The sequence below is a fragment of the Solanum stenotomum genome, chromosome 9 (assembly GCF_019186545.1).
Source record: "Solanum stenotomum isolate F172 chromosome 9, ASM1918654v1, whole genome shotgun sequence".
In the NCBI taxonomy this organism is placed as follows: Eukaryota; Viridiplantae; Streptophyta; class Magnoliopsida; order Solanales; family Solanaceae; genus Solanum; species Solanum stenotomum.
Window position 1 is genome coordinate 4467941 of NC_064290.1, and position 23720 is coordinate 4491660.

The window sequence follows — 23720 nt, forward strand, 5'->3', positions numbered from 1 at the left end:
GTGGTGTGGATTGGACCCAGTCATTCTGTGTTGCCTTTGCCTTGATCTCGAAAGTCAAAATTTGACTAAAGCCCTAATTTGGTGAAGATCGAGGCTTCTAATTGTTCACGTTTTTCCCCTTTAAAATACATATTAGTATTTGACTTAAAAGCCCCATTTGGCTACTTATTCATGTCGGTCCATCATTTAGCAATTTTTGTTTCCTTGGTAATAGCCACTTGGAAGAAATTGACAAATAAATAACTATTTTTTGGACCGCTAACTAAATTTTAGTCAAACATTTTAAAATTATTCGGTGTTTAGCTACTTTTCAATGTGGAAAGCAAGCAAACTTCACAAATTGTTGTTGAAGTTTCAACGGTTAGATAATTAAACTCAATTGACTATTTGTGGAATTTGAAATTTGTTCACATTTAAACTGTGGAAGTTTGTCATTATCAAAATTTGTATTGATAATAGTTCGAACCGTTCGTTATATCTGAAACTTAAGTAAATCTTCATATTTAGATTGTGAAAAATTAAACATTGTGAACCATTCCTATAATTTAAATTGATAAATATTTAAACTCCATAAATTGTTCGTGAAATTTAAAACTTCAACCAAATTTCATACTTAAATTATAAAGTCTGAACTTCATAAATTATTTCTTGAGTTTTATTTGTCAAAGTCTCATACACCCAACGTATGTGTTAAAGTTGTTCATGTGCTATAAGCTATGGTATTTTTATTCAAAATCTATTTTAATTTTTTTGAAATAATCACAAAATAATATTTAAATATTTCAAATGACAATCGTTCCCTCATCACAATTTTTTAATATATTTTTATGAGTAGCATTTACTCTTCCACGACTTTGCATGACTATATTCATTAATACGTCACTTAAATTGATGTGATATACTTAGAATAAGGTGGTGTGATTTTTAATTTTTTTTAAAAAGCCTTTTCTTTTCAAAAGAATTGAGTGCTCCGCCAGCTGAGAGAAAATGAATATTTAAAAAAAGAGAGAAACAGTGCTTATATAAAGTTTAAAAGGATTCACGCGGATGAAGATGTGGATGTTGGTAAGCCACCCACACTTTGCCAGCTGCCTTGTCGGAGTTAACAGGCAACCAAACTCCCTCCCCCTCATCACGCACGTGATTCACACCTCCTCTCCCCCTTCAAATCACACTTTTCGCCTTTTCTCGGGGCGATGACGTTTTAAATATTCCTTTCCTTTTATGATTAGAGATTTCGAGATCGACTCTTAATTATGAAATTATTTTTGGAAAATAATACTTTATTCTCAACGTGGAACTTTTCAATGCAGATGTTGAATCGAAATTTGAAACTTATGGATACAAAATTTTAGCCATCTGAATTTTAAATTAATGATTTACACATAACTTGATGATTTTTTTAGAAAATAAGAATACAAAGCTAGCTCGTAAGGCCGTAATCGAACGGCTAATTCTATCTTAATGTGAATTTGAATTTAATCGATCCTAATACTGATATCATATGATGTAACAATTTTTTTAAAAAATTTAGTACTACTTCTTTCGTTCAATTTTGCTAGGTAAAACATGAAAAATATAATAATTATTTTTTCCTGATATATGAAAATGAAAATTTATTTTTAAAGTAGTGTACAAATAAAAGTGAACGGAGTAGTAGTATATTCCTTCGTTTCCCGAAATTATGGAATTTAATTCCTAATTTCGTTGACTGTTGACTAAAATCAAGCTCCCTTTGCGCCTGCAGAACTTGTACAATACGATTTGATGCTTGTACCTGAATGCAAAAAGAAAGATCACAAGTTTAATTTAAATTAAAAGTATAAATAAAACGCCATCGCTTTCTTGGTGGATGCATCAATATAACAATTGATACGAACGAACACATAGACCCAAAAATATAATCAAACACAATCCCCGCCTCTCTCTCTCTCTATTTCTCACTTTCTCTCTCTAGAGTTTGGTATCGTCTCTGTGAGAGGTGTAAACTTACGATTGCGACAAGAAGCTGAATCTTCAGACGATGTAGGATTAGAAATGGTGATAATCGCTTGTTAGTGAAGTAGCTCCAGATTCATTTTTCTAAGATCTACTCTACTGGTAAACTCTCCGATCACGTTTTTTTTGTTATTGTTATTGTGCTTTTGTTTTCATCAATTTCAGATTCGGTAAGTATTATTTGCATGTGTTTTTGTTGAATTCAGCTTGTTGATTGTCTAATTCTTGGTATTATCTTCCTTGCGAGTCTTCCGTGAGTTCTTATGAAGAGTGTTAATTCAATTGTTGTGTTTAGCCTAGTGAAATGTTCAATGTTCGGATTAGGAGAGGAGTAGAAACTGTATTGGTGCTGAAATTTGACTGTACGCCAGTTCATGAAAGATGAATTGCAAATCAATTTCTCGGTTGCTTTGGCAGATGGAAATGATATCAAACTTCTACTGAAATGATATTACGTAGTGTAGTGTAGTGTAGTTTGTTGTGATTTGGGTAGTACATTTGTTAGTTTTGATGCTTTTGACGAAAACTCATTTCTCAGCAAAGTAGGGTTGTTAAATTCAGCTTGTTGATTATCTAATTCTTGGTATTATCATGCTTTTAGAGTCTTCCATGGGTTCTTAGAGGAGTTTTAATTAAATTGTTGTGTAGAGCCTAGTGAAATGATTAATGTTCGGATTAGGGACTGTATTGGTGCTGAATGTTGACAGCACTCCAGTTCATGAAAGATGAATCTGCAAATCAATTTATCTGTTGCTTCGGTAGTTAGAACCTAGATGATATCAAACTTCTTGTGAATTAATATTGCGTTGTGTAGTGTAGTGTAGTTTGATGTGATTTGGGTAGTACATTTGTTAGTTTTGATGAGTTAGACGAAAATTCATTTGCCAGCAAAGTAGGGTTGTTAAATTCACATTGTTGATTATTTAATTCTTGGTATTATCTTGATTTTGAGTTTTCCATAGGTTCTTATGAGGAGTTCTAATTAAATTGTTATGTTGAGTCTAGTGAACGGTCAATGTTCAGATTTGAAACTGTATTGGTGCTGAATTCTGACTGCAATCCAGTTCATGAAAGATGAATTGCACATCAATTTATCGGTTGCTTCGGTAGTTAGAACCTAGATGATATCAAACTTCTACTGAATTGATATTGCGTTTTGTAGTGTAGTGTTGTTCGATGTGATTTGGGTAGTACATTTGATAGTTTTGATGCTTTCGACGAGAATTCATTTGCCAGCAAAGTAGGGTTGTTAAATTCAGCTTGTTGATTATCTAATTCTTGGTATTATCGTGCTTTTCGAGTCTTTTGTGGGTTCTTATGAGGAGTTTAAATTAAATTGTTGTGTTAAGCCTAGTGAAACGGTTAATGTTCGGATTCAGAATTGTATTGGAGATGAATTTTGACTGCACTCCAGTTCACGAAAGATGAATTTGCAAATCAATTTATCTGTTGCTTCAGGAGTTAGAACCTAGATGATATCAAAATTCTACTAAATTAATATTGCGTTGTGTAGTGTAGTGTAGTGTTGTTCGATGTGATTCAGGTAATACATTTGTTAGTTTTGATGCTTTTGACGAAAATTCATTTGTCAGCGAAGTAGGGAATTCAGCTTGTTGATTATCTAATTCTTCGTATTATCTTGCTATTCGAGTCTTCTGTGGGTTCTTATGAGGAGTTTTAATTAAGTTGTTGTGTTAAGCCTAGTGAAATGGTCAATGTTTGGATTCAGAAAAGTTCATGAATGATGATTTTGCAAATTAATTTATTTGTTGCTTCGGTAGTTAGAACCTAGATGATATCATACTTCTACTGAATTGATATTGCGTTGTGTAGTGTAGTTTGATGTGATTTGGGTAGTACGTTTGTTTCTTTTGACGCTTTTGACGAAAAGTCATTTGTCAGCAAAGTAAGGTTGGTTTGGGAAATAAATAGTAATGTTTGTAATTCTTTTTATGAAGGTGTATTCTATAGGCTTAATGCATATAGTGTTTTTTATTACATCTGCGCTGGTGTAAACTATTTGGTAAGCAGCAAAACTCGGCACATTTTGAGGGTTAACCATAATTCATTTCATTTGAAACTTTGCATACTGGAGGAGCAATCTGAAGCAATCTCTTAGGATTGAGATTTGGGATATCTTGTTTATATGTTGATCAATTCTCCAATGCACAGCACTTCACCACTTTAGATAGTTTAACGTCGCAATAATCTAAAGTTAAATCCAGATGAAGATCATTGAACTTCGTCTTTGGTTAATGCGCCCACACCTTCTCATATGTGGAGTTCTAGTTCCAGTAGCAGCGAAAAATACAAATGAGAGGTACTAGAATCACTGTACATTATTGTGGTATGAGGAGATCAGGAGACAAAGTGAAAAGACCATTCTGGAAGCCAAACACTCGAGCAACTTTGTAAAGTTGCGGTCACTATCTATTTTTCATCAGTATAAATTGGTAGTGTTAATCTTTTCAGATGTCATCCTTGTTGCTGTCTGAGAGCGTTTGGATTGGCTTAAAAGTTGGTCAAACCTACTTTCAAGTCATTTTTAACTTTTGGGAGGGTTTGGCAAAGTTAAAAATAACTTAAAATAAGGTTAAAATGTCTTGAAAAAAGTTAAAAGTACGTACTCCCCTACTTTTTATTTTTTAACTTAAAAGTTACTGAAGTTTGACTTTTTAAAAACTACTTTTTCAAGTTAAGCCAAACGGACTCTGATTCTTGAAATAGAGATTCTTTATCCACTTCGATTATTTCCCTTATTTCTATTTCGTTTGGAAGCGGTAGGAGTTCCAATACTTTAGTGGTCCTTCAGTAGTTTTTGCTGCCATTCATGCTCTATCCCTTATGAGTCCTCTAAATACCTTTTAAAGTAATCATATAGAGCCATCTTTTTTAGAATCATGTTCACTGACGTTCAAATATTTTGTGTTTGCAGATTTTACAGCATCAAGCTTGGGCACGTTGGAGGAGGAGAAGCTCCTTATTAATGATAGTTTGTCTAAGAACAAGTGTAAGATGAATAAGCTCTTTTATGGAGTAGCAGTGTCTAGGAGATCGTATTGCAATTAAACTATCTATTGGCATGGAAGAGAGAGGAGATGAAGTTGGGCCCTCAGAGCAGAGGTCCCCAGGGGCTGCATGTTGGCCTTCAGATTTCGTTGAAAAGTTTGGATCTGTTACTCTTGATAGTAAAGAAGAAAATTTGAGGAATAAGGAACTAAGTGAAAATGAAATACATGATAGGCTTCCATGTCAGACTGCTTCACAGATTCTCTGGAAAACTGGAACACTGTCAGACCCAATTCCAAATGGCTTCTACTCAGTTGTTGCTGTGAGCACCATAAAATTTCTTTTAGTTTCTATTCAACAGTGCTTGCTATTTGTTTTCCTTTGAATAATATATATACTTTTTGTTCTTTAGAAGCTGAACTAATGGATAATTTAGTATTCCACTTTAGTATTCCATTTGTTCCTTCTTGTATCTCCTAATGTGGATGCTGGCATGTGATTTTGACTAGCACTTGTTTTGATTTTATTTTAATGCCCTTTTCTTTATCCTTTTTGTCTCAGGAGAAAAGGCTCAAAGAGATTTTTGAAGATATTCCCACTTTTGATGAACTTCAGGTTCTGGAGCTGGAGGGTTTAAGAGCAGATATTATACTTGTGGATTTTGAGAAAGACAAGAAGCTTTCTATGCTAAAGCAACTGATTCTTGCACTAGTGAAAGGTTTAGGCTCAAATCCTGCAGCTATTATAAAAAAGATAGCTGGATTGGTGGGTTTTCATATTTCTTTACTTTTTCTTCACTGTGCTATAAAATGACACAGTATTTTCCTTTGCTTTGCTTTCTTTTTCTGCTTGTTTCCATGTCAAATTACTTGTTTTCTTTATGGGGATGTTTCTTGAGTGGCCGTCCTGTGAATTTAACTCTGTTTTCTTGGGTTGCACAGAGATAATTAGAACATGTTCTGGCAATTATTCTTTCGTTGCTGCAGTTCTGTCCAGAACTTTTTCTTTCCCTATTTTTTTCCCCTAAGAGCCCTATTTGTTATGTTTTTTTTTCCAATACACTCACAATAACCCACCTCTCTACCCCACAAAGGTAGGGGTAAGGTCTGCGTACACCCCATCTTCCCCAGACCCCATGTAGGAATATATTGGATATATGTTGTTGTAGTCAAAGATAAAGGTCGAAGTTGATGTTAAGCATCTTCCATGGGCATACCTTTTCTTAAATTTTTTTGATGTTAAGCATCTTCCATGGGCATTTTATCATTTTATCTATTATTTGAATGACTCCTTACATAGGTATCTGATGTTTTCAAACGACCAAACCCTGAACTAAGTCCTTCTAAAGCTGCTCTTGAGGAAAGTTCTCACATTTCTGACATCCGAGGCATCCAGATGTTGGGTCAAATAAAGCATGGCTCCTGCCGTTCTCGAGCAATATTGTTCAAAGTATTAGCAGATACTGTAGGTGTTGAAAGTCAACTTGTTGTGGTAAGCTTTGCTCTGAAGGAAAAAAGTTTGTAGTTCCCTTGTTTTTGTGAATTCCATGTTTTACCTCTAAACTCAGTACTGAAAAATGTTGCATTGCTAGTTCTTATGAATTCTCACCTTATTTTCTTTCTTTGCCATACTTTTCGTGAAATTTAACCTTATAATATTTCTATGTTTCCTAATTAGGGGTTGCCTGCTGAAGGAGCTTCTGAGTGTGTAGACTCATCTAAACATATGTCTGTTATAGTTGTGTTAAATTCTGTGGAACTGCTTGTCGACCTTATGCGTTTTCCTGGTCAACTAATTCCTCGATCAGCGAAGGCTATTTTCATGACCCACATATCTGCTGCTGGAGAGAGTGATTCTGCAGAAAATGATTCCTGTGATTCACCATTGGAGCCTAATAGTCCTCTTTATGGGTTTTCAGAGAGAATTGATCCTGAGAGGTTAGATCGAAATCTTTCTCACTTTTTAATTAATACTGTTCAAGTTTAATTGCTATAATCCTTTTCATCTTTTTCTGCTGCATTATCATTGTCAACATTTTCTGTTGCATTATCATTGTTGACATGTTGTAATCTGCAGGAAGTTCATTTTTGCTGGTGAAGATGCAGTTTCATTTCTTCTTTTCCCTCATTCATTTTTAATTAATCTTTTTATATTCTACAGTTCTGAGAAAGATGACGCCCTTCAATGCCAGAGGAGACTAGAAGCATCTTCGAATGCTGCAGGACCTTCATTGAGGAATATCATGTTGCGGTCTAACACTTCAATTGACAGAAAATTAAGGTATTATTTCACTCGGCTAAGAAATCATGCTTTTACATAATAACACATTTCATTGTATCCTCTTTGAGCAAAAGAAATTCGGAATGTTCATCTGCTTTTTTACTCTCTGTTCTGTGGATCTTATTTCCTGTTGGATCTGTTTCTATGTATCAGTTTCTCGCACAGCGAACCCAATATTGCTACTGCAGCTTGGAGAAGGAGCCGAAGGAAAGTTATTACTGAACAAAGGACTGCTAGTTCAAGGTTTACTTTTCTATGGCCATGCCTCCTATTTCAATTGATTTCCCCTTACATATGCAATGAAGCTCTATATCAGTTTTCCAATTTTGGATGTGATCATACCAACAAAAATACACTCTGGATCAAATCAGTTTTCTGATCTTTACAATTAACTTACTGAAAAATAAAATCATTTGAAGTCCTCTGATTGCAGTTTTCCCCTGCGCATCTGTCTCACTATGTTTCTAGTGACTGTTAGGGATGTGTATATAATTGACATGCAAATAGGTGTTCCGTTTCGAGCTGGTGATGTTATTTTCTAAATTTTGATTAGAACTTAATGAACTAAGAAAATGTCCTTGCACAAGCATGTGGGTAATCAGAATAATGTTGCAGGGCAAGCAATGTTTGGCTTAATATCAAGTCTATTTATAATGCTGGGTAGCTTAAACTGCAGAGTTTGATGTGCCTTTGACACGTGGTATTTGAAATCTTTGTGTTATGAGATCTTGTATATAATGTGCGTTTATATTGGCGAATTCTCAAGTGTCTCAAAATTACTTGGTTTGCATCACACAGTACTGGATCCTTAGTTTAAAAATCTGAAGTTTACATGGTGATGCAATAGTATGGCTTTTTTCGAGATGATCCTGAAAATGGAGAACAAACATGTATATGTGCAATTTCACTGTTACTATTACTCGAAAGTGATGAATGAAATTTACCAGCTTTCCTGGATTGATCTAAAAGTAGCTTGTTGAGAAATTGAACATCGTGCTTGGTTTAGACTATTACAAATAGTCGGTGACAACTTGTAAGCATTTACACTTTTCTGTGATTTATATTTATAGGGAACAAATGATTCTGTTTTTTGATAGGTATCAAAGGGAACAAGCATGGCATAAGGTGTCATTCACCACTTGCATAAATTTGTGCTGTTGTTTTAAAACTATGAATATCTTGTTTCTGAACAGTTTGCTTGGTTTTTTCTTTTTGAGCTGGTTGTTCTAGTGTGACTAGTAGGATTTTTGAATTGTTTTAATTTTCATCATTGGTCTTTTTCTCATTTATTTATTTACTTTTGTTACTGCTTCATTTTGTGTTTAATTTGCAACACCACTTTGAATAAGCTATATTGAACTGACATTAGTTTTAGAAGACTTGACGATTTCCCTTCTTTTTGTCGTTGTTTCAAACATGTCTTATGATCCATGAAAAATGAATCTGGCATCTCACATGTACTTATATACCATTTATTTATTTACTTTTATCACTGCTGCATTTTGTGGTTAAATTGTAACACCAAATTGACTCAGCTAATATTGAACTAGCAAATTTTAGAAGGCTCTTTTAAGATTTCCCTTATTTTCTTTGATTTTAAACATGTCTTATAATCCATGAAAAAAAGAAGAAAATTTGGCATCTCACATGTACATGTATAGCATCCTGGTTTGAATAAAGAGTCCTAGACGTGTAGTTATATCTTTGAGAGCTTCTCAGTATTTTTTTTTATCAATCTCCACAAATCAGAAGATATTTTTGTCACACTAAAGAGGTATCATATAGGTTTCAAACAATGTTACAGAAAGTTGTAAGGTTGCAATGTTTTCTTCAACACATCTAGGGACTCTCTTTATCTCCATTAAACTGAGCTGTTCATTTTACTGTAATGGATGGTTTCGTCTAATTATGTTCTTCTCTCACTTCAAATCTCTAGTCCGGAGCATCCTTCATTTCGAGCACGTGCCCGGTCTATGCTTAGTGGTGATACGAAAACATTCAGAGATTATCCAGATGATGTTGCTTCATCAAGGTATTGAATTCTAGTCTTGTTTTCAGTTTACTATGAGTTTTTATCAGTATATCAGCAAAACATTGACATGCATAAAACACTCAAATTGTTCTTTTTGTTCCTGCCGTTTTTTTTGGTTCATCTCACATGTTATTGCCCATTCATATTTGGGGTGCCCACTTCCCAGTTCACAATACTTTGGTTCATTCGCTTGAGTTGTCGATCAGAGAGGCTAATGTTGCTTAAAATGAACTGCTGAATGCAATATTTTTTATGTTAATTAAGCATGTTTTCTGCAGAAGATACAAGTGCATACCTCAGCAGCCACCTCATATGAAAATATTTCTGTTGATGAAATTCCATTAAGTTAATAGTGTCTTCAAACATGGATATTTGCCTTCCTAATCAGTTGTCTTAGCTACTAGTTTTTGATGAAAGTGCTTAATAGCTATTGAGGATGGGTTTTTGCATAGCTGATAGAGTTAGTACAAGAGTGCATATGAATACTAATCTAGGATTTCAGTGTGTTGGTATTTGGTTTATTACCGTTGTAATTTTTTATAAATTATTCCAAACTTATAAGATACAATTTTGTCAATATTTCCCCTTACTCGATAGCTATTATTTGTTCTTTAAAATATTTGATGTAGTAATTATGTTTCTTAAGACTCTAATTTGGAAGTGTTTTGATATTACTTCGATAATGATGACACATTTCAGTTTACAAATCATTAAAGAGAAAAAGAACAGATTGAACAAAAATAAGTCATTTATAGTGGAACTAATAAGACGTAATAATTGACTTGAGATGGATGGCGTTTAGTTTCTTGGTAGAAGAATTTTGAGTACTGGGTGTTCCATCCTATGTTCTTTTTTACCTCATCTTTTTGTGGAGCGTCTCAGATTAGAGTTATAAAGTTGCATAATTTCTCCCTTTAAAATGGGATAATGGTCTAAACTTAGTTCATCTTTAGGTCTATATGACACAACCATTACCTTTTGATGTTTCATGGGATGGGTAACCCAGAGTTATATATATTTATGTGAGTTAAAATTTCCATAATCTCTTCTCTTCTAATAAATGCACGCTCTTTAAATTTACCTGTTTAATAGTGGATCGACTTGTGAAGACTTTTGAGCATAATAAACCTTCATCATTGTCAGAAAATTTGCTGAATTTTGACTGTTTCTATCCACAGGTCAGAAGGAGCATCTACATCTGAACCACGTAGGTTACGAAGAAGAAGTATTAGTATTACTCCAGAAATTGGCGATGACATCGTAAGGTAGATATTGTAATATAATGGTCATCATCATAAATGTCTTTACTCGTAGTTTATAGGCTCATCTTTTTGGTATCAATTTGTACAAGTGAGAATTTATTTGATGCTAAATTGCGTTATTATCTATCTTTCGTGATATATTCCAAGAATGTTAGTAAGCACCTTATGTTTTCTGTATGAAAAAAAGAACTTATTGCTTAGAACTTGTGCCTGGATATAGATGTACTTCATCACAATATGGACGCTGTCAGAAATATTGCTAAGAAGACTTAGCAGCCAATTCCCTCTTTGACTTATGCAATTTTTTGTGTCATGCACGAAACCAGGGCGGTTCGAGCAATGAATGAAGCAATGAAGCAGAATCGAAGAGAACAAGGGGAAAATAGCTCATCTCCCCATTCTTCAAATGACAGAGGCGGGGCATTGGATCTTCAAAAAAATGTATGCTACCGTTTCTCTGTGGTTTTGAGGTTCCTAATACTTTGATGTCTTTCACTCTGGAAATAGTTGAGTTTTGTTACCGCCTACCGGTTCAAATGAGCGGCAGTATACACTCTTGTTGAATTTTTTTCTCGATTCTGTGGCTGTCCTTTTCTCTAGGGATCTTTCACTCTCTTAATTTCGCCGTAATGAAGTTGCATACGAGTATCTTTTGGAGTTGTTTTCCGCTTAATAAATGAATGTTATAATCTTAGTTCATGGTGAAAAATAATGGGAACTCTGATTATTACAATATTCTATCTTAACCCTAATTGAATAATACGAAACAGTATTTGATGGATTGTCTCTTTCTATTTCTTTGTGTTGGCCAAATGATTTGTATTTTAGGTGTCTGATTTTCACCATGACGACCCTGATATATCGGGTGGACAGTCTTCCATGTTTGCATTGTCAAGAGAGCACATGAGCTCCCAGAAGGCAGTATCATTACCCTCGTCTCCCCATGAATTCAGGAGGCAGGTTCTGGAAGGAAGGGGGCAGATGAATGACAAAATGGTCTCAACCTGGAATAGGATTTTGGAATCGCCGATGTTCCTGAATAAGCCTCTTCTACCTTTTGAAGAATGGAATATAGACTTCTCTGAGTTGACTGTTGGCACTCGTATTGGGATTGGTGAGTTTATTTTAAATCATTTTTCCAAGTAGCACTGTTGTATTTTATGCTTCATTTTTTTGTTTTAAAATCATTTGGTTACACTTATTGCTTTAGTACCAACTATTGAGTCCACAATGAGCTGATTTGAGACTGTTGTCATTGCTCCTTGGGCTTAGCCTGCCAACTATTATACTAATACTCATTGATCATGCTCTGTGAACTTTGATGAGTGAGAAGCCTTGGTTAATGTTTATCATAATGCGTTTGATCACTTTGTGCTTTGAGTTTGGTATAGAAAACAGCTTAGATTTTCCTCTTTCATCAAGCTATCCTAGGAAGGTGGTTACAGGGACTTTATGCAAAGAGCAGGCTCTGAGAAGTAGAGATACAACTTAATGGTCTATAGGGTTGGTTATTTATGAGGTCACATCATCATACATAAGAGTTTGTGGAACTGCATGATGAAAAGTAGTTCATTTTCTCAAAACTATGGGCTGTAAGGAATGGGAACATAATACGGTTTTGGCTTGATATACGGTGTGGTCAACTTCATCGAAAAGTGAAGCCCTTTATCTATTTTCCGCAAAGCCTTTTTAGCTACAAAAATGTTTTTTTTGGGGTTGGTGGGGGGTGATTAGTTATTTTGGTAATGATTTTCAAACCGTTTTCTGGAGAATTTATATCGCAAGACTTCTTTGGAAATCATCAAAGGCACCTAAAAAGTGGCGTGCTTTGTGGGGAGTCCTATTGGCGGCAATAACTTAGGAAGGAGATAATTGTAACTGGGTGGTGTTGTTCATGTAAGGAGCATGGGTAGACTGTTGGTCACCTTCTTTAGTTGTAGGTCCAACCCATACTTATGCTTTCTGGCAGGGATTATACTATATTAAACATTTGGTAGATGCTCCCAACTCCCAAGAACAATAGCAGATACATGTCTAGTGGTAAGAGTGCAATACTTGTATTTATGGAATGAGGAGGAAATTCCATGCTGTATAGATAGATTGTTAGAATTATAGGAGGCTTACCTTTGTTCAGTTGAACACTATCTTAGTTCACCAACAAAAGGTACATGATGTATAAGCAAAAAAGATTAAATGGAGTGCTCATTGGAGACAATGCGATACCAGGGAATGGTGTTATGCCTACACCATATAGAGAACAAACTGTCTTACAGCATTAGATCCGAAAAGATGTATGTGATGTGGATACACATAGAGCTAAAGAATTAAAATGAGAAACATAATAAAGTTATGTTCGCTACTAAAAAATTTAGAAGTCTTCTACTTAAATATATCTTCAAAGTGATCAAGGTCCAAATATATGCTTTCCTATGTTCTGTTGATCTGCATTTTCTTCCACCACTTTGAATATGTATTTGGGAGTTTGAGGTCTAAACAATCTGGCTATATTTGCAGGATTCTTTGGAGAAGTTTTTCGAGGAATTTGGAATGGAACTGATGTTGCGATTAAAGTTTTCCTGGAGCAAGATCTTACCGAGGAAAACATGGAGGACTTCTGCAATGAGATCTCAATCCTTAGGTATTGTGTCTTTCTAGGATTGGGCTAACTCCTTTTGGCTTCGAAATGTTCTAATAAGTTTTTCTTTCTTTTTGCTTTCTCAGCCGCCTTCGGCATCCAAATGGTATTTCTCTTCTCTTTCCCCTTTCACGTATTGGTTTTTCTTTCTTACTTGGCTCTATAATATTGCTCCTTACTTTCATGGTTGCAGTTATATTGTTTCTTGGTGCATGCACAACGCCTCCTCATTTGTCGATGGTTACTGAATTCATGGAGATGGGATCTCTATATTTTTTGATCCATGTAAGTGGTCAAAAGAAGAGAGTTAACTGGCGGAGGAGACTCAAGATGCTTCGTGACATATGCAGGTTGGTTTGTTGTTGGTCTTTGGTGTTGCAAGATAACTTGGTGGTTCTTAACGCTCTTTAGTGATTCTCTTTTCTTTTATCTTTTAATTAATGCTCCTGTAAATTTTTTGTTTAAAGCATCAATGAATGTCCAGGGGTCTCAAAACACAAAATGATATAGCAGGAAAGCTCTTTAAATGTAACTTGAAAAAAATGATTTGAAATATTTTCGGGAGGCATTCTAATAATACCCGCATTCTCTTTTGCATGCCTTAATACAGACTTATGATGCTGATTGTTTAATTTTGATCCGTCTTTGTTTCTGCAATTAAATAATCTGTTGCATGATGAAGTTCCATGTCTTTCCGAGACATTCTTTTTCTATGAATGCTGATTACAACACCTTCAACACATCATGTTAATTAATTACATACAAACCATGTATTGTTTTTTTATTACATAATGCTTCAAAAGCTTCTACATAAAATACCTCAACCATGCTTCTACTTTTATATTTCTCAAGGACGGGATTTATGATTAGTTTCTTGCTTCTGTTGGCAACTAAGAGGGTTGATGTGCATGCATCGGATGAAGATAGTACATCGTGATCTAAAAAGTGCAAACTGCCTTGTGAACAAGCACTGGAGTGTCAAAATATGTGATTTTGGGCTCTCGAAAATAATGACAGATGCACCTATGAGAGATACTGCAGCAGCTGGCACTCCTGAATGGATGGCTCCAGAGCTCATCCGAAACGAGTCTTATACAGAAAAATGTGACATTTTTAGTCTTGGCGTGATAATGTGGGAGCTTTGTACCCTAGAAAGACCATGGCACGGTGTACCACCAGAGAGGGTACGCTATGTTTAACCTCTCCTTTGTTATGGTTAATTGTTTTTTCTTATGTCTTGGAAGTTAGTGTCTTATTTCCACATGGCTACATCAAGTAACAACAACTGCCTTGTGCCCATTTTCAGGTAGTTTATATTGTTGCCAATGAAGGATCAAGGCTAGATATACCTGAAGGACCCCTTGGCCAACTAATTGCAGGTATTTCTGGCGTAATGTATAACTAAATGCAATGGACCCATGTATTTCACCGTTCTTCTGTTCCTCTCCATAGTGTTCTCCTTTTAGCTTTTTGACGTCCCTGACTCGTCGTTTTTTTCATTTCAGACTGTTGGGCTGAGCCCAACGAAAGACCAAGTTGCGGGGAAATTCTCACCCGACTGGTAGAGTGCGAGTATTCACTCTGTTAGTGCAATCTGTTTTGTCTGTACATAAAAAACATGGTAGAGGTGTTAACAATGTCCGGCTCAAGTTGTAGTAACTGCGTGATTTTCCAGTTTTAGAAAAAATATCGTGTATGTAGAAATATAGTTGAAACGTTCAGCCTTTTTGTGAAATCAAATGCAGAGTTCGTTTACCTAATATTCTACAATTCCACTCCTTGCAAGCAGAACCGGGACCCAAATTTTGATTTAGCGATCATCCTCCTCTTTATCCCAATTTGAGCAAAGTGCAGCAGTGGTTAATGCACAAAACCATAATGCATATATAGAGATCTGGATATTTAATACATTATCTGACTAAATAAAACTCTTTGAGGCACTGGACATGGGATAATTGTGTCGACATTTTGCTCCTTGCATCAATCAGATATCAGGCGCCTGTTTAGGGCAGCTTCAAAGCGGCTCAAGGAGTCTGCCCTCATCTCTGTACTCATGTCATTCTCAGGTGCGGGATAGTAATCTTCTCTCAGTTGTACATCTCTTAAGTTCGGGATCCTAAGAAAGAACATCATGAAATGTTCATGTGCTGTTCCATGGATGAAGAGTTTTCTGAGAGTGACACATTCTTGTAGCAGCCCAGCTGCTGGTAGGGATAGACACCTTTGGTTAACGTCCCTATCTTGTGGTGGCCAGTAATCAAGTTCAGTAAGGCTCAAATTTCCAATCCCAAACAGATAAAACCTTTCCCACAAGCTCAAATCCATCTGCCCTGATGGTGCGGTGTGTGCATAACCTATGGTATCTCCACAATCCAAATGCATCTTGGATAGCATAGGATAGTATAGAAGAGTGCTCAGTCCAAATTCTCGCCCCGAAGGTTTTGACCATAGCCTGCAATCTCCTTCCACTTTAATGTTGATCTCTTCTAAGTTAGGACAGTCTTCAAGACCTGCAGCTGTTAAAGGAGTCAGAAGTTCACCAACCTCAATCCAAAGAGAGAGGGATTGCAGCTGATCCCATGATCGTCCACTATATCCACTAGCATGGCCATTAACTTCCTCATACTTGCACCTTTTCTGTTGTTTAAACATGAATGCATCTTCCTCGCATTCAAATGTGTCCCCAGAACCAGCAGAGTTGCTTGATGCCTCACCTCCATCGTTCACATTAAGATCAAACCCGTATCCATAACCATCAAGATCTTCAAATTCTTCAACGCTATCCCACACACAATCAATGTGAAGCCTTTGGATCCGTTCTTGTATTGGCTCCAATGCTTTCAATGAATAAGAGGCTCCAAGATTCTTGCAGCAAGATATCTTGACATCAACCAACGTATTCTTAAGCAAAGAAGCTAGTGTCCTCATGCCCCTCATAGTAATCTTTTTACAACCTTGAATCTCAAACTTGGTTAACCTCGAACACCCTCTACCGATAGCTATCAAACCCATATCATTCAAGTCCCCCACATTCCTTATCGACAAGGATTGAAGCCCTTCACAAAGAGCCACTCCGTCCAACTTTGATTCAATTGGCATAGAAACACCATGGAATTGCCCCAACTTCAACGATCTCGATTTAGGGCATTTCTTATTCAAAATTTCCAACGCAGGACCGGTGTCTCTAACATTATTACAAACATCTAAAACAAGCTCTTCAAGTATTGGAAGACCAGAAAATACCTCAATCAAAGTTGAAACACTGAACTTCGCGTCCTCTTGAGTGAACCCCTCATCATTTCGATCACCCCTAGCGTTTGACAAAGCTGAAGTATCAGCCAAATGAAGCACCGATAATTTGGGACAATTGTTAGCTATAGAAACCAAACCTTCATCACCTACAAACCCAATGTACCTGGGATCAAACATACAAGCAACACGAAACTCCTTCAAATTGGGGCAAGCTCGCGTTATCGAGCTAATCTCATCAGACTTAAACCCTTCAGGAAAACTCGAATTCAAGAGATTTAAGCTCGTGAGATTAGCTGCAACTGCAGGATGAGATTCAAGTGCGACAGGAATATCATCCGTCCAGCAGTAAAAATTGGACAAATCTAGCGAATGAAGCTTTGGGCAATTCTCTGTAAATAGCATATTGAGCTCCTCCCCAGCAGATAATTGCGGACGTTGATGCCATCGAACAAGCTTGATTTCCTTGAGGTTTGGCCATAACGGAGGCAAGATCCTTAGGATACACGGGTTGCGCGTGTACAGAACAAGGGAAGTGATGGACGGAAACGCGTGGTGGAGGAGTTGGGCGATTAAGAAAGGGTCAGCAACGGCGGTGGGGGAGAGGAGTGGATGACCCCAAGGTGAGATAAGGGAGAGGTCAAGGTGAGTAACGGATCTGAAGCAAGTGGGTAACATGAAGAGGTCACGGACGTTGCCACGGAGCGTGAGGGAGGAGCGCGTGGAACGTTCGAGGACGAGCCATTTCCGGCAGACGAGGGAGGTGGAGTTGCGGCTGCGGACGTCGGAGACGGCGGCGATGATGTTGGAGAGGATGACATCGGGGAGGTCGCTAATGGTGGTGATACAAGTAAGCTGTGCAGCCATTGATAGGCTTTCAGTTTGGGAACAGTGAGAATTTTTGGGTTGTTGTAATTGGGAAGGTTTTGGGAAATTGGGTTTAAGAGTTTGAGATGGGGATGAGGGTTGTGTACATATTGATAGTCATTTTTTTTTCTTTTCTTGTCCGATGTTCGGTATCTACGATGTTCAGTATCTAATGTCGATAATTGGTATTTGTTATTTGTGTTAATATTTTAATACTATGTTTGGATGGTTGTTACGTATTGTTTTTTTTGTCGTTAAATAATGTCATACATCAATAATATTAGGGTACGAGATAGAATTACTAACAAAACCTAGAACTGAATTCAATCTCTGATTGAGTATTTTTTATCGTTTTATTATGTCATACATCAATAATATAAGGGTACGAGATAAAATTACTAACAAAACCTAGAACTGAATTCAATCTCCGTTAGCTACTCAATCATTAGGTGATTTGTCTAGTACGAGTTACATTTCTTATGAAATATTTTGAATGATTGAACTGTGAGCAAGTTATACTCGCCACAAAGTGCTTCCTTAGGGTTTCAAAAAATAATACTCCCTCCGTCCCTATTTACTTGTCCATATTTCCTTTTTTGGTTGTCCCTATTTAGTTGTCCATTTTGACAAATCAAGAAAGGACAACAAATTTTTTCCTATTATACCCTTATTTACACTTCTTGAAAATTGTAAAAGTGTATGTTGTTTCCCTCCAATTTATTTCACTTTAATTCAAATAAGTTGTTGTAATTTTGAAGTGAAAAGTTGTCATAAGGGTAAAATTGTAACTTCACTGTGCTAATCATTGTTGCCTTAATCTGTGTGTCATTTCTAAAGTGGACAACTAAAAAGAGACGGAGGGAGTACTAAATAAAAACAAAATATTAAGATAACGACACGATCATATCAAATTAATCATTACAAATTAAGACTTTTCATCTTACCCAAGAATGAGGTTAAATGATATAATACAATAATAAAAATTAAATAATAATCAAAATAAATACTATATAATATTTAAACTAACAATAACAACCATCCAAATAAGAGAAAAAATTACCGTCCAACATCTAAAATTTGACACGATTTTTAATATGATATCCTATTAATATAAGTTTTTGCCTTTTTTTAAAAAAATAAAATTATTTGGGGCACTACTTTTGAACTGAATAATGGAACTTTTTGGATATAAAAAAGTACAGACAACATTATGAAGTGGAGTAAATTTTATCCGAATTATCCTAAGGTATATATATATAGAGGCAGTATATTCTTATATTAGAAAAATAATATATACTCAAAAACTTTATAAGGTGCACGAATGAGTATCAAATTGACTCCTAAAAAGAATTTCTTTCTTTAATCAACTATTTCATATAAAGCTCCATTTATTATTCTGTGCCTTAACTTCTACAATGGAAAAAAGTCAAAAATATCTTTAAATTATATGAAATGAACAAAAATACTCTTCATTTATAATTTGATTCAAAAATATTTTTGCTGTCAATATTTAGTTCAAACATACCTTTATTGTTATATAATAATAGGTTAAAAATAAGAAACCTCATTGGACCAAACTACATACGTATGACAATTTTGTTTATTTGACCCTTTTCCGTCCCTAAAATATCCTAAAAGATTTTTGTGCTCTTGTACTAATAACATATGTGTTAGTAATAAACATATAATTATTTATTTATTTTTTAAAGAGAATATGTAATAATAATGTACATCCAAAATTATTAGAAAAATATCGTGGCATTTTAGGATAGAATATAAGAAGGATCTAAAACAGGAAACACAGTCTATTTATATAAAATACTCTCTTATCTTAAAGTGAGGGATTCTATTTGGATCAGATTTTTTAGGTATATTTTGGGGTCCTCAAATAGAATTGTCATATTGTCTTGATAACAATATGATATTTTTTTTAAAAAAAGTTAAATACTAATTGCATCGAATATTTGTGTTTAGAAATTATTTTGATTTAAAATTACTTGAAATAAGTCAATCCAAAATAGAACTTAAATTAACTAGTGTATTATTTTCGTTAGTTAAAAATTAAAATGTATATATATAAAATTGTAATTAGGTAATAAATAAATACTACTATATTAATTTGATGTAACATGATGTGAATAATTTTTATTCTTTTTTACTGTTTTTTGGGTGTCCTCGTAAAATATGTGGGTTTTTAATTGGGAATAAAAGTCAAATATATTAAATTAAATTTGGCATTTTAGGATATGGGATATATAATCAGCTGTGAAATTGGACGTACTCCATTGTACAACTATATGGAATCCATCGACAAGGGTTGTGATGGAGTAATAAGTACTTATTCACTTAAACATTTAAAAGTGAGCATTTTAAATGTTCATATCAAATAATTAATGAATTCTGGCTATTACAATTAGTTAAGTGAAAGTACCTAAACAATTTAGCAAATTTTGATACAATTGAAGTAATTTTTTTAAAAAATAATCATTCATGGAATTGGAATTTTTGTATTTATTCAAATTTATGGTATCCACTATTTCTTGTGAGATCCATTTGTTAATTTTATAACCACAATTAAAGGGTCGCTAGAGAAATGGAGCAAGTACAATAGTACATCTTATCCATATCTCCGTTTTTTTTCTCTCTTTCTTTCATATATTCACGTATTGGTTGGTCCGTAGGATAAGATAAATATAATATATTATAAATAGGATATTTGATAAAATTATTTTATCTTATTTTTAAATAATTAATTTTATTATTTATTATAGAGTAATAAAATAAAATAATTTTTATTATTAAACGCAAAACAAAATAATTATATAAACTACTATTATTTTAAAATAATTATCATTATCTACCAACCAAATGACCGGTTACATCTTCTAGTTTCCCTTCTTATCAAGTCATATCATGTAGTGCCTTTTGTCCCTTTCATAATCCAAAGAGAAAAAAGAAGTACTAGCTTTGTCTTTTCCATTTGAATATTGTTCTCTTGGTTCTAAAATAAGTACTTATCATTTAAATTTTTATCTCTATAAATTAAACTTATATATAATAGGCATAATTTTTGAAATATTATGATTTACGATATAAAAATATAAACTTGTATTTCACAAAATATTTATTTACTTTGAGGGGTAAGGATTTAAGACCAACACAAAATATGAGCAAAAGTGCAAATGACCCGACGTGACTAGCTTTACCTAGGGAAAACTACTTTACTAGACATGCATCCATATCATATATACTAATTCTATCTATACTTTCAAATAATTACGTATCTTATCAGTATTTAAGAGTTTTTACCATATATTGAGAATGATACGCCTAAATACATGTAACTTTCTTACCAGATACACTAAAATAGGCAGAGAATACGAATGAGATTTGTCTATATATTTCAGATATATGCGAATCTGTATCCAAAATAAATTACATCTAATTCTTACCTCAAGTATTCCGAGATATATATATTTGGATGTATTTGGACGCATCAAAATCTAGTAAAATTCGTAATATTACAAACTAGAATATATCTAAATAATTAGTTTCTAAACTAGCGGAATTTCTAAAAGTTTCCCCTAAACCTATTCATTTCATTTTTTTGGGCCCAATTCAAAATTAGGAAATGAAACCCAAAAACATTCAATTGGGCTTCAACTTCCAGTTAAAAGTGGGGTTCATTTCCCCAAATTTGAATTGTATGCATCTCCCGCCCTTGCCCTAATCGACACCACTCTCTGCCGGCGAACTCTTTTTCCGGCGAAATCGAGTTGTAAGTTCCCTGCATTTCTTCTTCTCCAGTAATTACTAGTGTTTGTTAGCTTCCATTTATGAATCGGTTTACTTTAATTTCTACTTGAATATGTTCTACTTTGGCAGAAATGAAATATGGAATTCTTCTTTGCTTTCTTTGTGATAATCGTTCTCTTCCACGTTATGTTCCCGGTTGATATATACTAGTTCAATTTTTTCAATTAACTGGTATGAGAGTCATGAAATCTCGGGTTTAATCCGTCCAAGCTTTGATGGACGGAGACGGAGTTATCCTGTATTTGTGCCGGTAGGAGATAGCAAGTATCTTGTGAAATTAGTCCAAGTGTGTGCAAGCGAGCATGTACTCCACATTTATAAAAGAAAAATGGGTTTGAAGTCAAATTTTGCATATCATAGCAAATTTTGAGAAATAATGTTATGGAAGAAGGGGACGAAGATGTTATGGCCTTAAAAATGGATTTTTTGTTTCCATATTGCGAGTTATCAGCCCTTCCAAAGGAAATGTTGAGTTTGATAAGTCGTTTACTAAATATTTCTACTTTCTGATTGTGATATAATTCTGCAGGCATAATTTGATTGAGTGCTATAATCATGGCAAGGAATCTCATTCAGAGGCCTCTTATCTTTCAAGATGAAAACTCGGACATATACTTCAAAAGTATGATCTCATTTTACTTGTTTATCTGGAAGATTTGATAAACTGTGCAGCTAAGCTTACTGATTTTTTTTCATTAATTATTTGTAGAGGGTGTGATAACTGGCAAATCAAAGAGTGGTAAACCTGAAGCTGTTAAAAAAGGTACTACAGGGCTTAAAAGTCGTAATCCCCTCAATGACATCACGAACAAATCAACTGCTCTTCCTGAAGAAGCAGCAAAGAAAAAGAGTTCACAGAAGGAGGTTAAAGTTCCAAGTGAGCTTAACATAGCAGAGGAGACATTTCAACATGATCACAAAAAATGTGTCGAGGCACAAAGTTCAGGATTGACGCGAAAACATTTCATGGAATTGGTTCTGCCTGGTTGTGGTAATTTCTTCTTTCTTCTGGGATGTGAATTCAGTTCCAATCTGTTAACATAATGGTTCACCTACTGACAGGCCCAACAAGTAACACAACCTTAATCATTATTATAGTTTCTAGCTACAAATTGTTATCGATATTACTTGGATAAGTTTTATTTCTTCAAATTGTCTGTTGATTGGATTGTGATTGTGATTGCTCCATTATTTGGAAAAGACATAGTTCTTCGATGCTGAAAATGAGTGTTGCATTGGTCCTTTATACATTTTTTGTTCTACATTTATCATACTTTGAATCCTATAAGATACTCGAAGAAAACCTTATAGCACATTTTTTCCTGCTGCAGATTCAGCTTCTCATATTGATATACCAAAAACAGAAACGGGAATGGTGAGTCTAGTACTTCATTCTTCTGCATTTTCACACGGATAAGTATGGTCTTTAAGAAAAAAATCTGTAAGGGTTGTAGTGATCTCATACGACTAATTTTTTTGGCTCAACAGAGTGATAAAGGAATCGATAACTCACACTGCTATCCCGTGCCAGAAGAATTGTCTATGTCAGAGTTCTCTTGGTTGAGATCTTTATGGGATCCATCTTCTCCCAAGAAGATGGATCCTCCACCCTCCTCTCCTTCCGAATGGGTGGTTGAATTTACACTCAATGAAGAAAAAGATTGCTGAAATGGCTAGTGAGCTGCTCTATTTAGTCGATGACATGTATATGATATTAGGTAATTAACAATTCTAAATTTGGCACTAGTGGTCCAACAGTTGTGGAGTGTATTTATTTTTCAGCTTTTAACTAACTGTGGGGAGACTTTTCTGAAATTAGTTTGGGCTAAGTTGTGTGTGTTCGTAATCTGAAATGACATTTAAGTATGTGTGAATTCATGATGGTTAGTTCTGAATTTTGACCAATGCATGAACCTTTTTGTGTTTATGCATGGTTCGGAGAAGAGCCTTTCCTAAGCGAGGTGTAATATAAGCAATCTACCTTTGCAAGATATTAGTGATTGATTCTACGAATCGAATAAGTGACTTGTTGATAGAGACAACTTTATTTTTGCCTCAAGACTCCTCTTCATTTTTGAAATACAATATTGGTGCACTTGTGGTGATATATACACAAAGTCAATATCTGATATAATTGTTTACATAAATATGTACTAAGCCCGAGTAGACAAACAAACAAAAACGTGTCCCTTTTAACTTTTAAATTTTATGTCTAATCAAATAGTATCACGTAAATTGAAATAAAATGAAATATCATTCATGTTGAAACTTATACCACTATTATTTTACTTTATACCTCAAACCAAACGATCTAAGTAAATTATTCTTAGATATATGTACAACATTGATGCAAAACATATTACTACTACCAGTCTACTACTACTAAATACTAATCAACCGTTATATGATTAAATGAACGTAAAAAAAACAGATAACTACTACTACTAATCAAGTACTACATGATTAAATGAACGTAAAAACGTGTGGGTAAAATAAATTGGTGCAAGTGAAAAATCACTTCTTTATTCCAGTGAGAGTTTGATCTTTTTCTATTTGGTATTCGTATTAGAGT

General features: G+C 34.7%; 3 protein-coding genes across 4 annotated transcripts; 2 read left to right on the forward strand and 1 right to left on the reverse strand.

Moving 5' to 3' along the window:
* Positions 1-1884: 1884 nt before the first annotated feature.
* On the forward strand, positions 1885-14976 carry LOC125875716 (probable serine/threonine-protein kinase SIS8). Of its 2 annotated transcripts, XM_049556734.1 has the most exons (17): positions 1885-2100; positions 4934-5329; positions 5569-5772; positions 6307-6498; positions 6685-6944; positions 7168-7287; positions 7441-7530; positions 9224-9319; positions 10498-10584; positions 10908-11022; positions 11410-11695; positions 13096-13219; positions 13303-13322; positions 13410-13566; positions 14112-14400; positions 14523-14595; positions 14722-14976. In XM_049556734.1, exons 2-17 carry the CDS (start codon positions 5081-5083, stop codon positions 14802-14804), a joined length of 2445 nt encoding a protein of 814 aa, XP_049412691.1. In that variant the 5' UTR covers positions 1885-2100; positions 4934-5080; the 3' UTR covers positions 14805-14976. The 2 variants fall into 2 exon arrangements, 1 of the variants encoding a protein (XP_049412691.1); XR_007447460.1 differs by lacking the exon at positions 14722-14976 and having other exon boundaries at positions 14069-14400.
* An 82-nt stretch (positions 14977-15058) lies between these two features.
* LOC125875717 (F-box/LRR-repeat MAX2 homolog A) lies at positions 15059-17445 on the reverse strand. Its single transcript, XM_049556735.1, has one exon. It carries the CDS (start codon positions 17330-17332, stop codon positions 15197-15199), a length of 2136 nt encoding a protein of 711 aa, XP_049412692.1. The 5' UTR covers positions 17333-17445; the 3' UTR covers positions 15059-15196.
* A 3568-nt stretch (positions 17446-21013) lies between these two features.
* Positions 21014-23043, forward strand: LOC125876621 (protein PATRONUS 2-like). The gene is made up of 5 exons (XM_049557841.1): positions 21014-21110; positions 21678-21770; positions 21858-22139; positions 22480-22523; positions 22637-23043. Exons 2-5 carry the CDS (start codon positions 21704-21706, stop codon positions 22814-22816), a joined length of 573 nt encoding a protein of 190 aa, XP_049413798.1. The 5' UTR covers positions 21014-21110; positions 21678-21703; the 3' UTR covers positions 22817-23043.
* Positions 23044-23720: the final 677 nt, after the last annotated feature.

Coding starts and splice junctions, on each gene's coding strand:
- LOC125875716 (XM_049556734.1), top strand. CDS start 5,081: ATGGAAGAGAGAGGAGATGAAGTTGGGCCCTCAGAGCAGAGGTCCCCA. Junction 5,773..6,306: donor TAAAAAAGATAGCTGGATTG/GTGGGTTTTCAT, acceptor CTCCTTACATAG/GTATCTGATGTTTTCAAACG. Junction 13,220..13,302: donor AATGAGATCTCAATCCTTAG/GTATTGTGTCTT, acceptor TTGCTTTCTCAG/CCGCCTTCGGCATCCAAATG.
- LOC125875717 (XM_049556735.1), bottom strand. CDS start 17,332: ATGGCTGCACAGCTTACTTGTATCACCACCATTAGCGACCTCCCCGAT.
- LOC125876621 (XM_049557841.1), top strand. CDS start 21,704: ATGGCAAGGAATCTCATTCAGAGGCCTCTTATCTTTCAAGATGAAAAC. Junction 21,771..21,857: donor CTCGGACATATACTTCAAAA/GTATGATCTCAT, acceptor AATTATTTGTAG/AGGGTGTGATAACTGGCAAA. Junction 22,140..22,479: donor ATTGGTTCTGCCTGGTTGTG/GTAATTTCTTCT, acceptor TTCCTGCTGCAG/ATTCAGCTTCTCATATTGAT.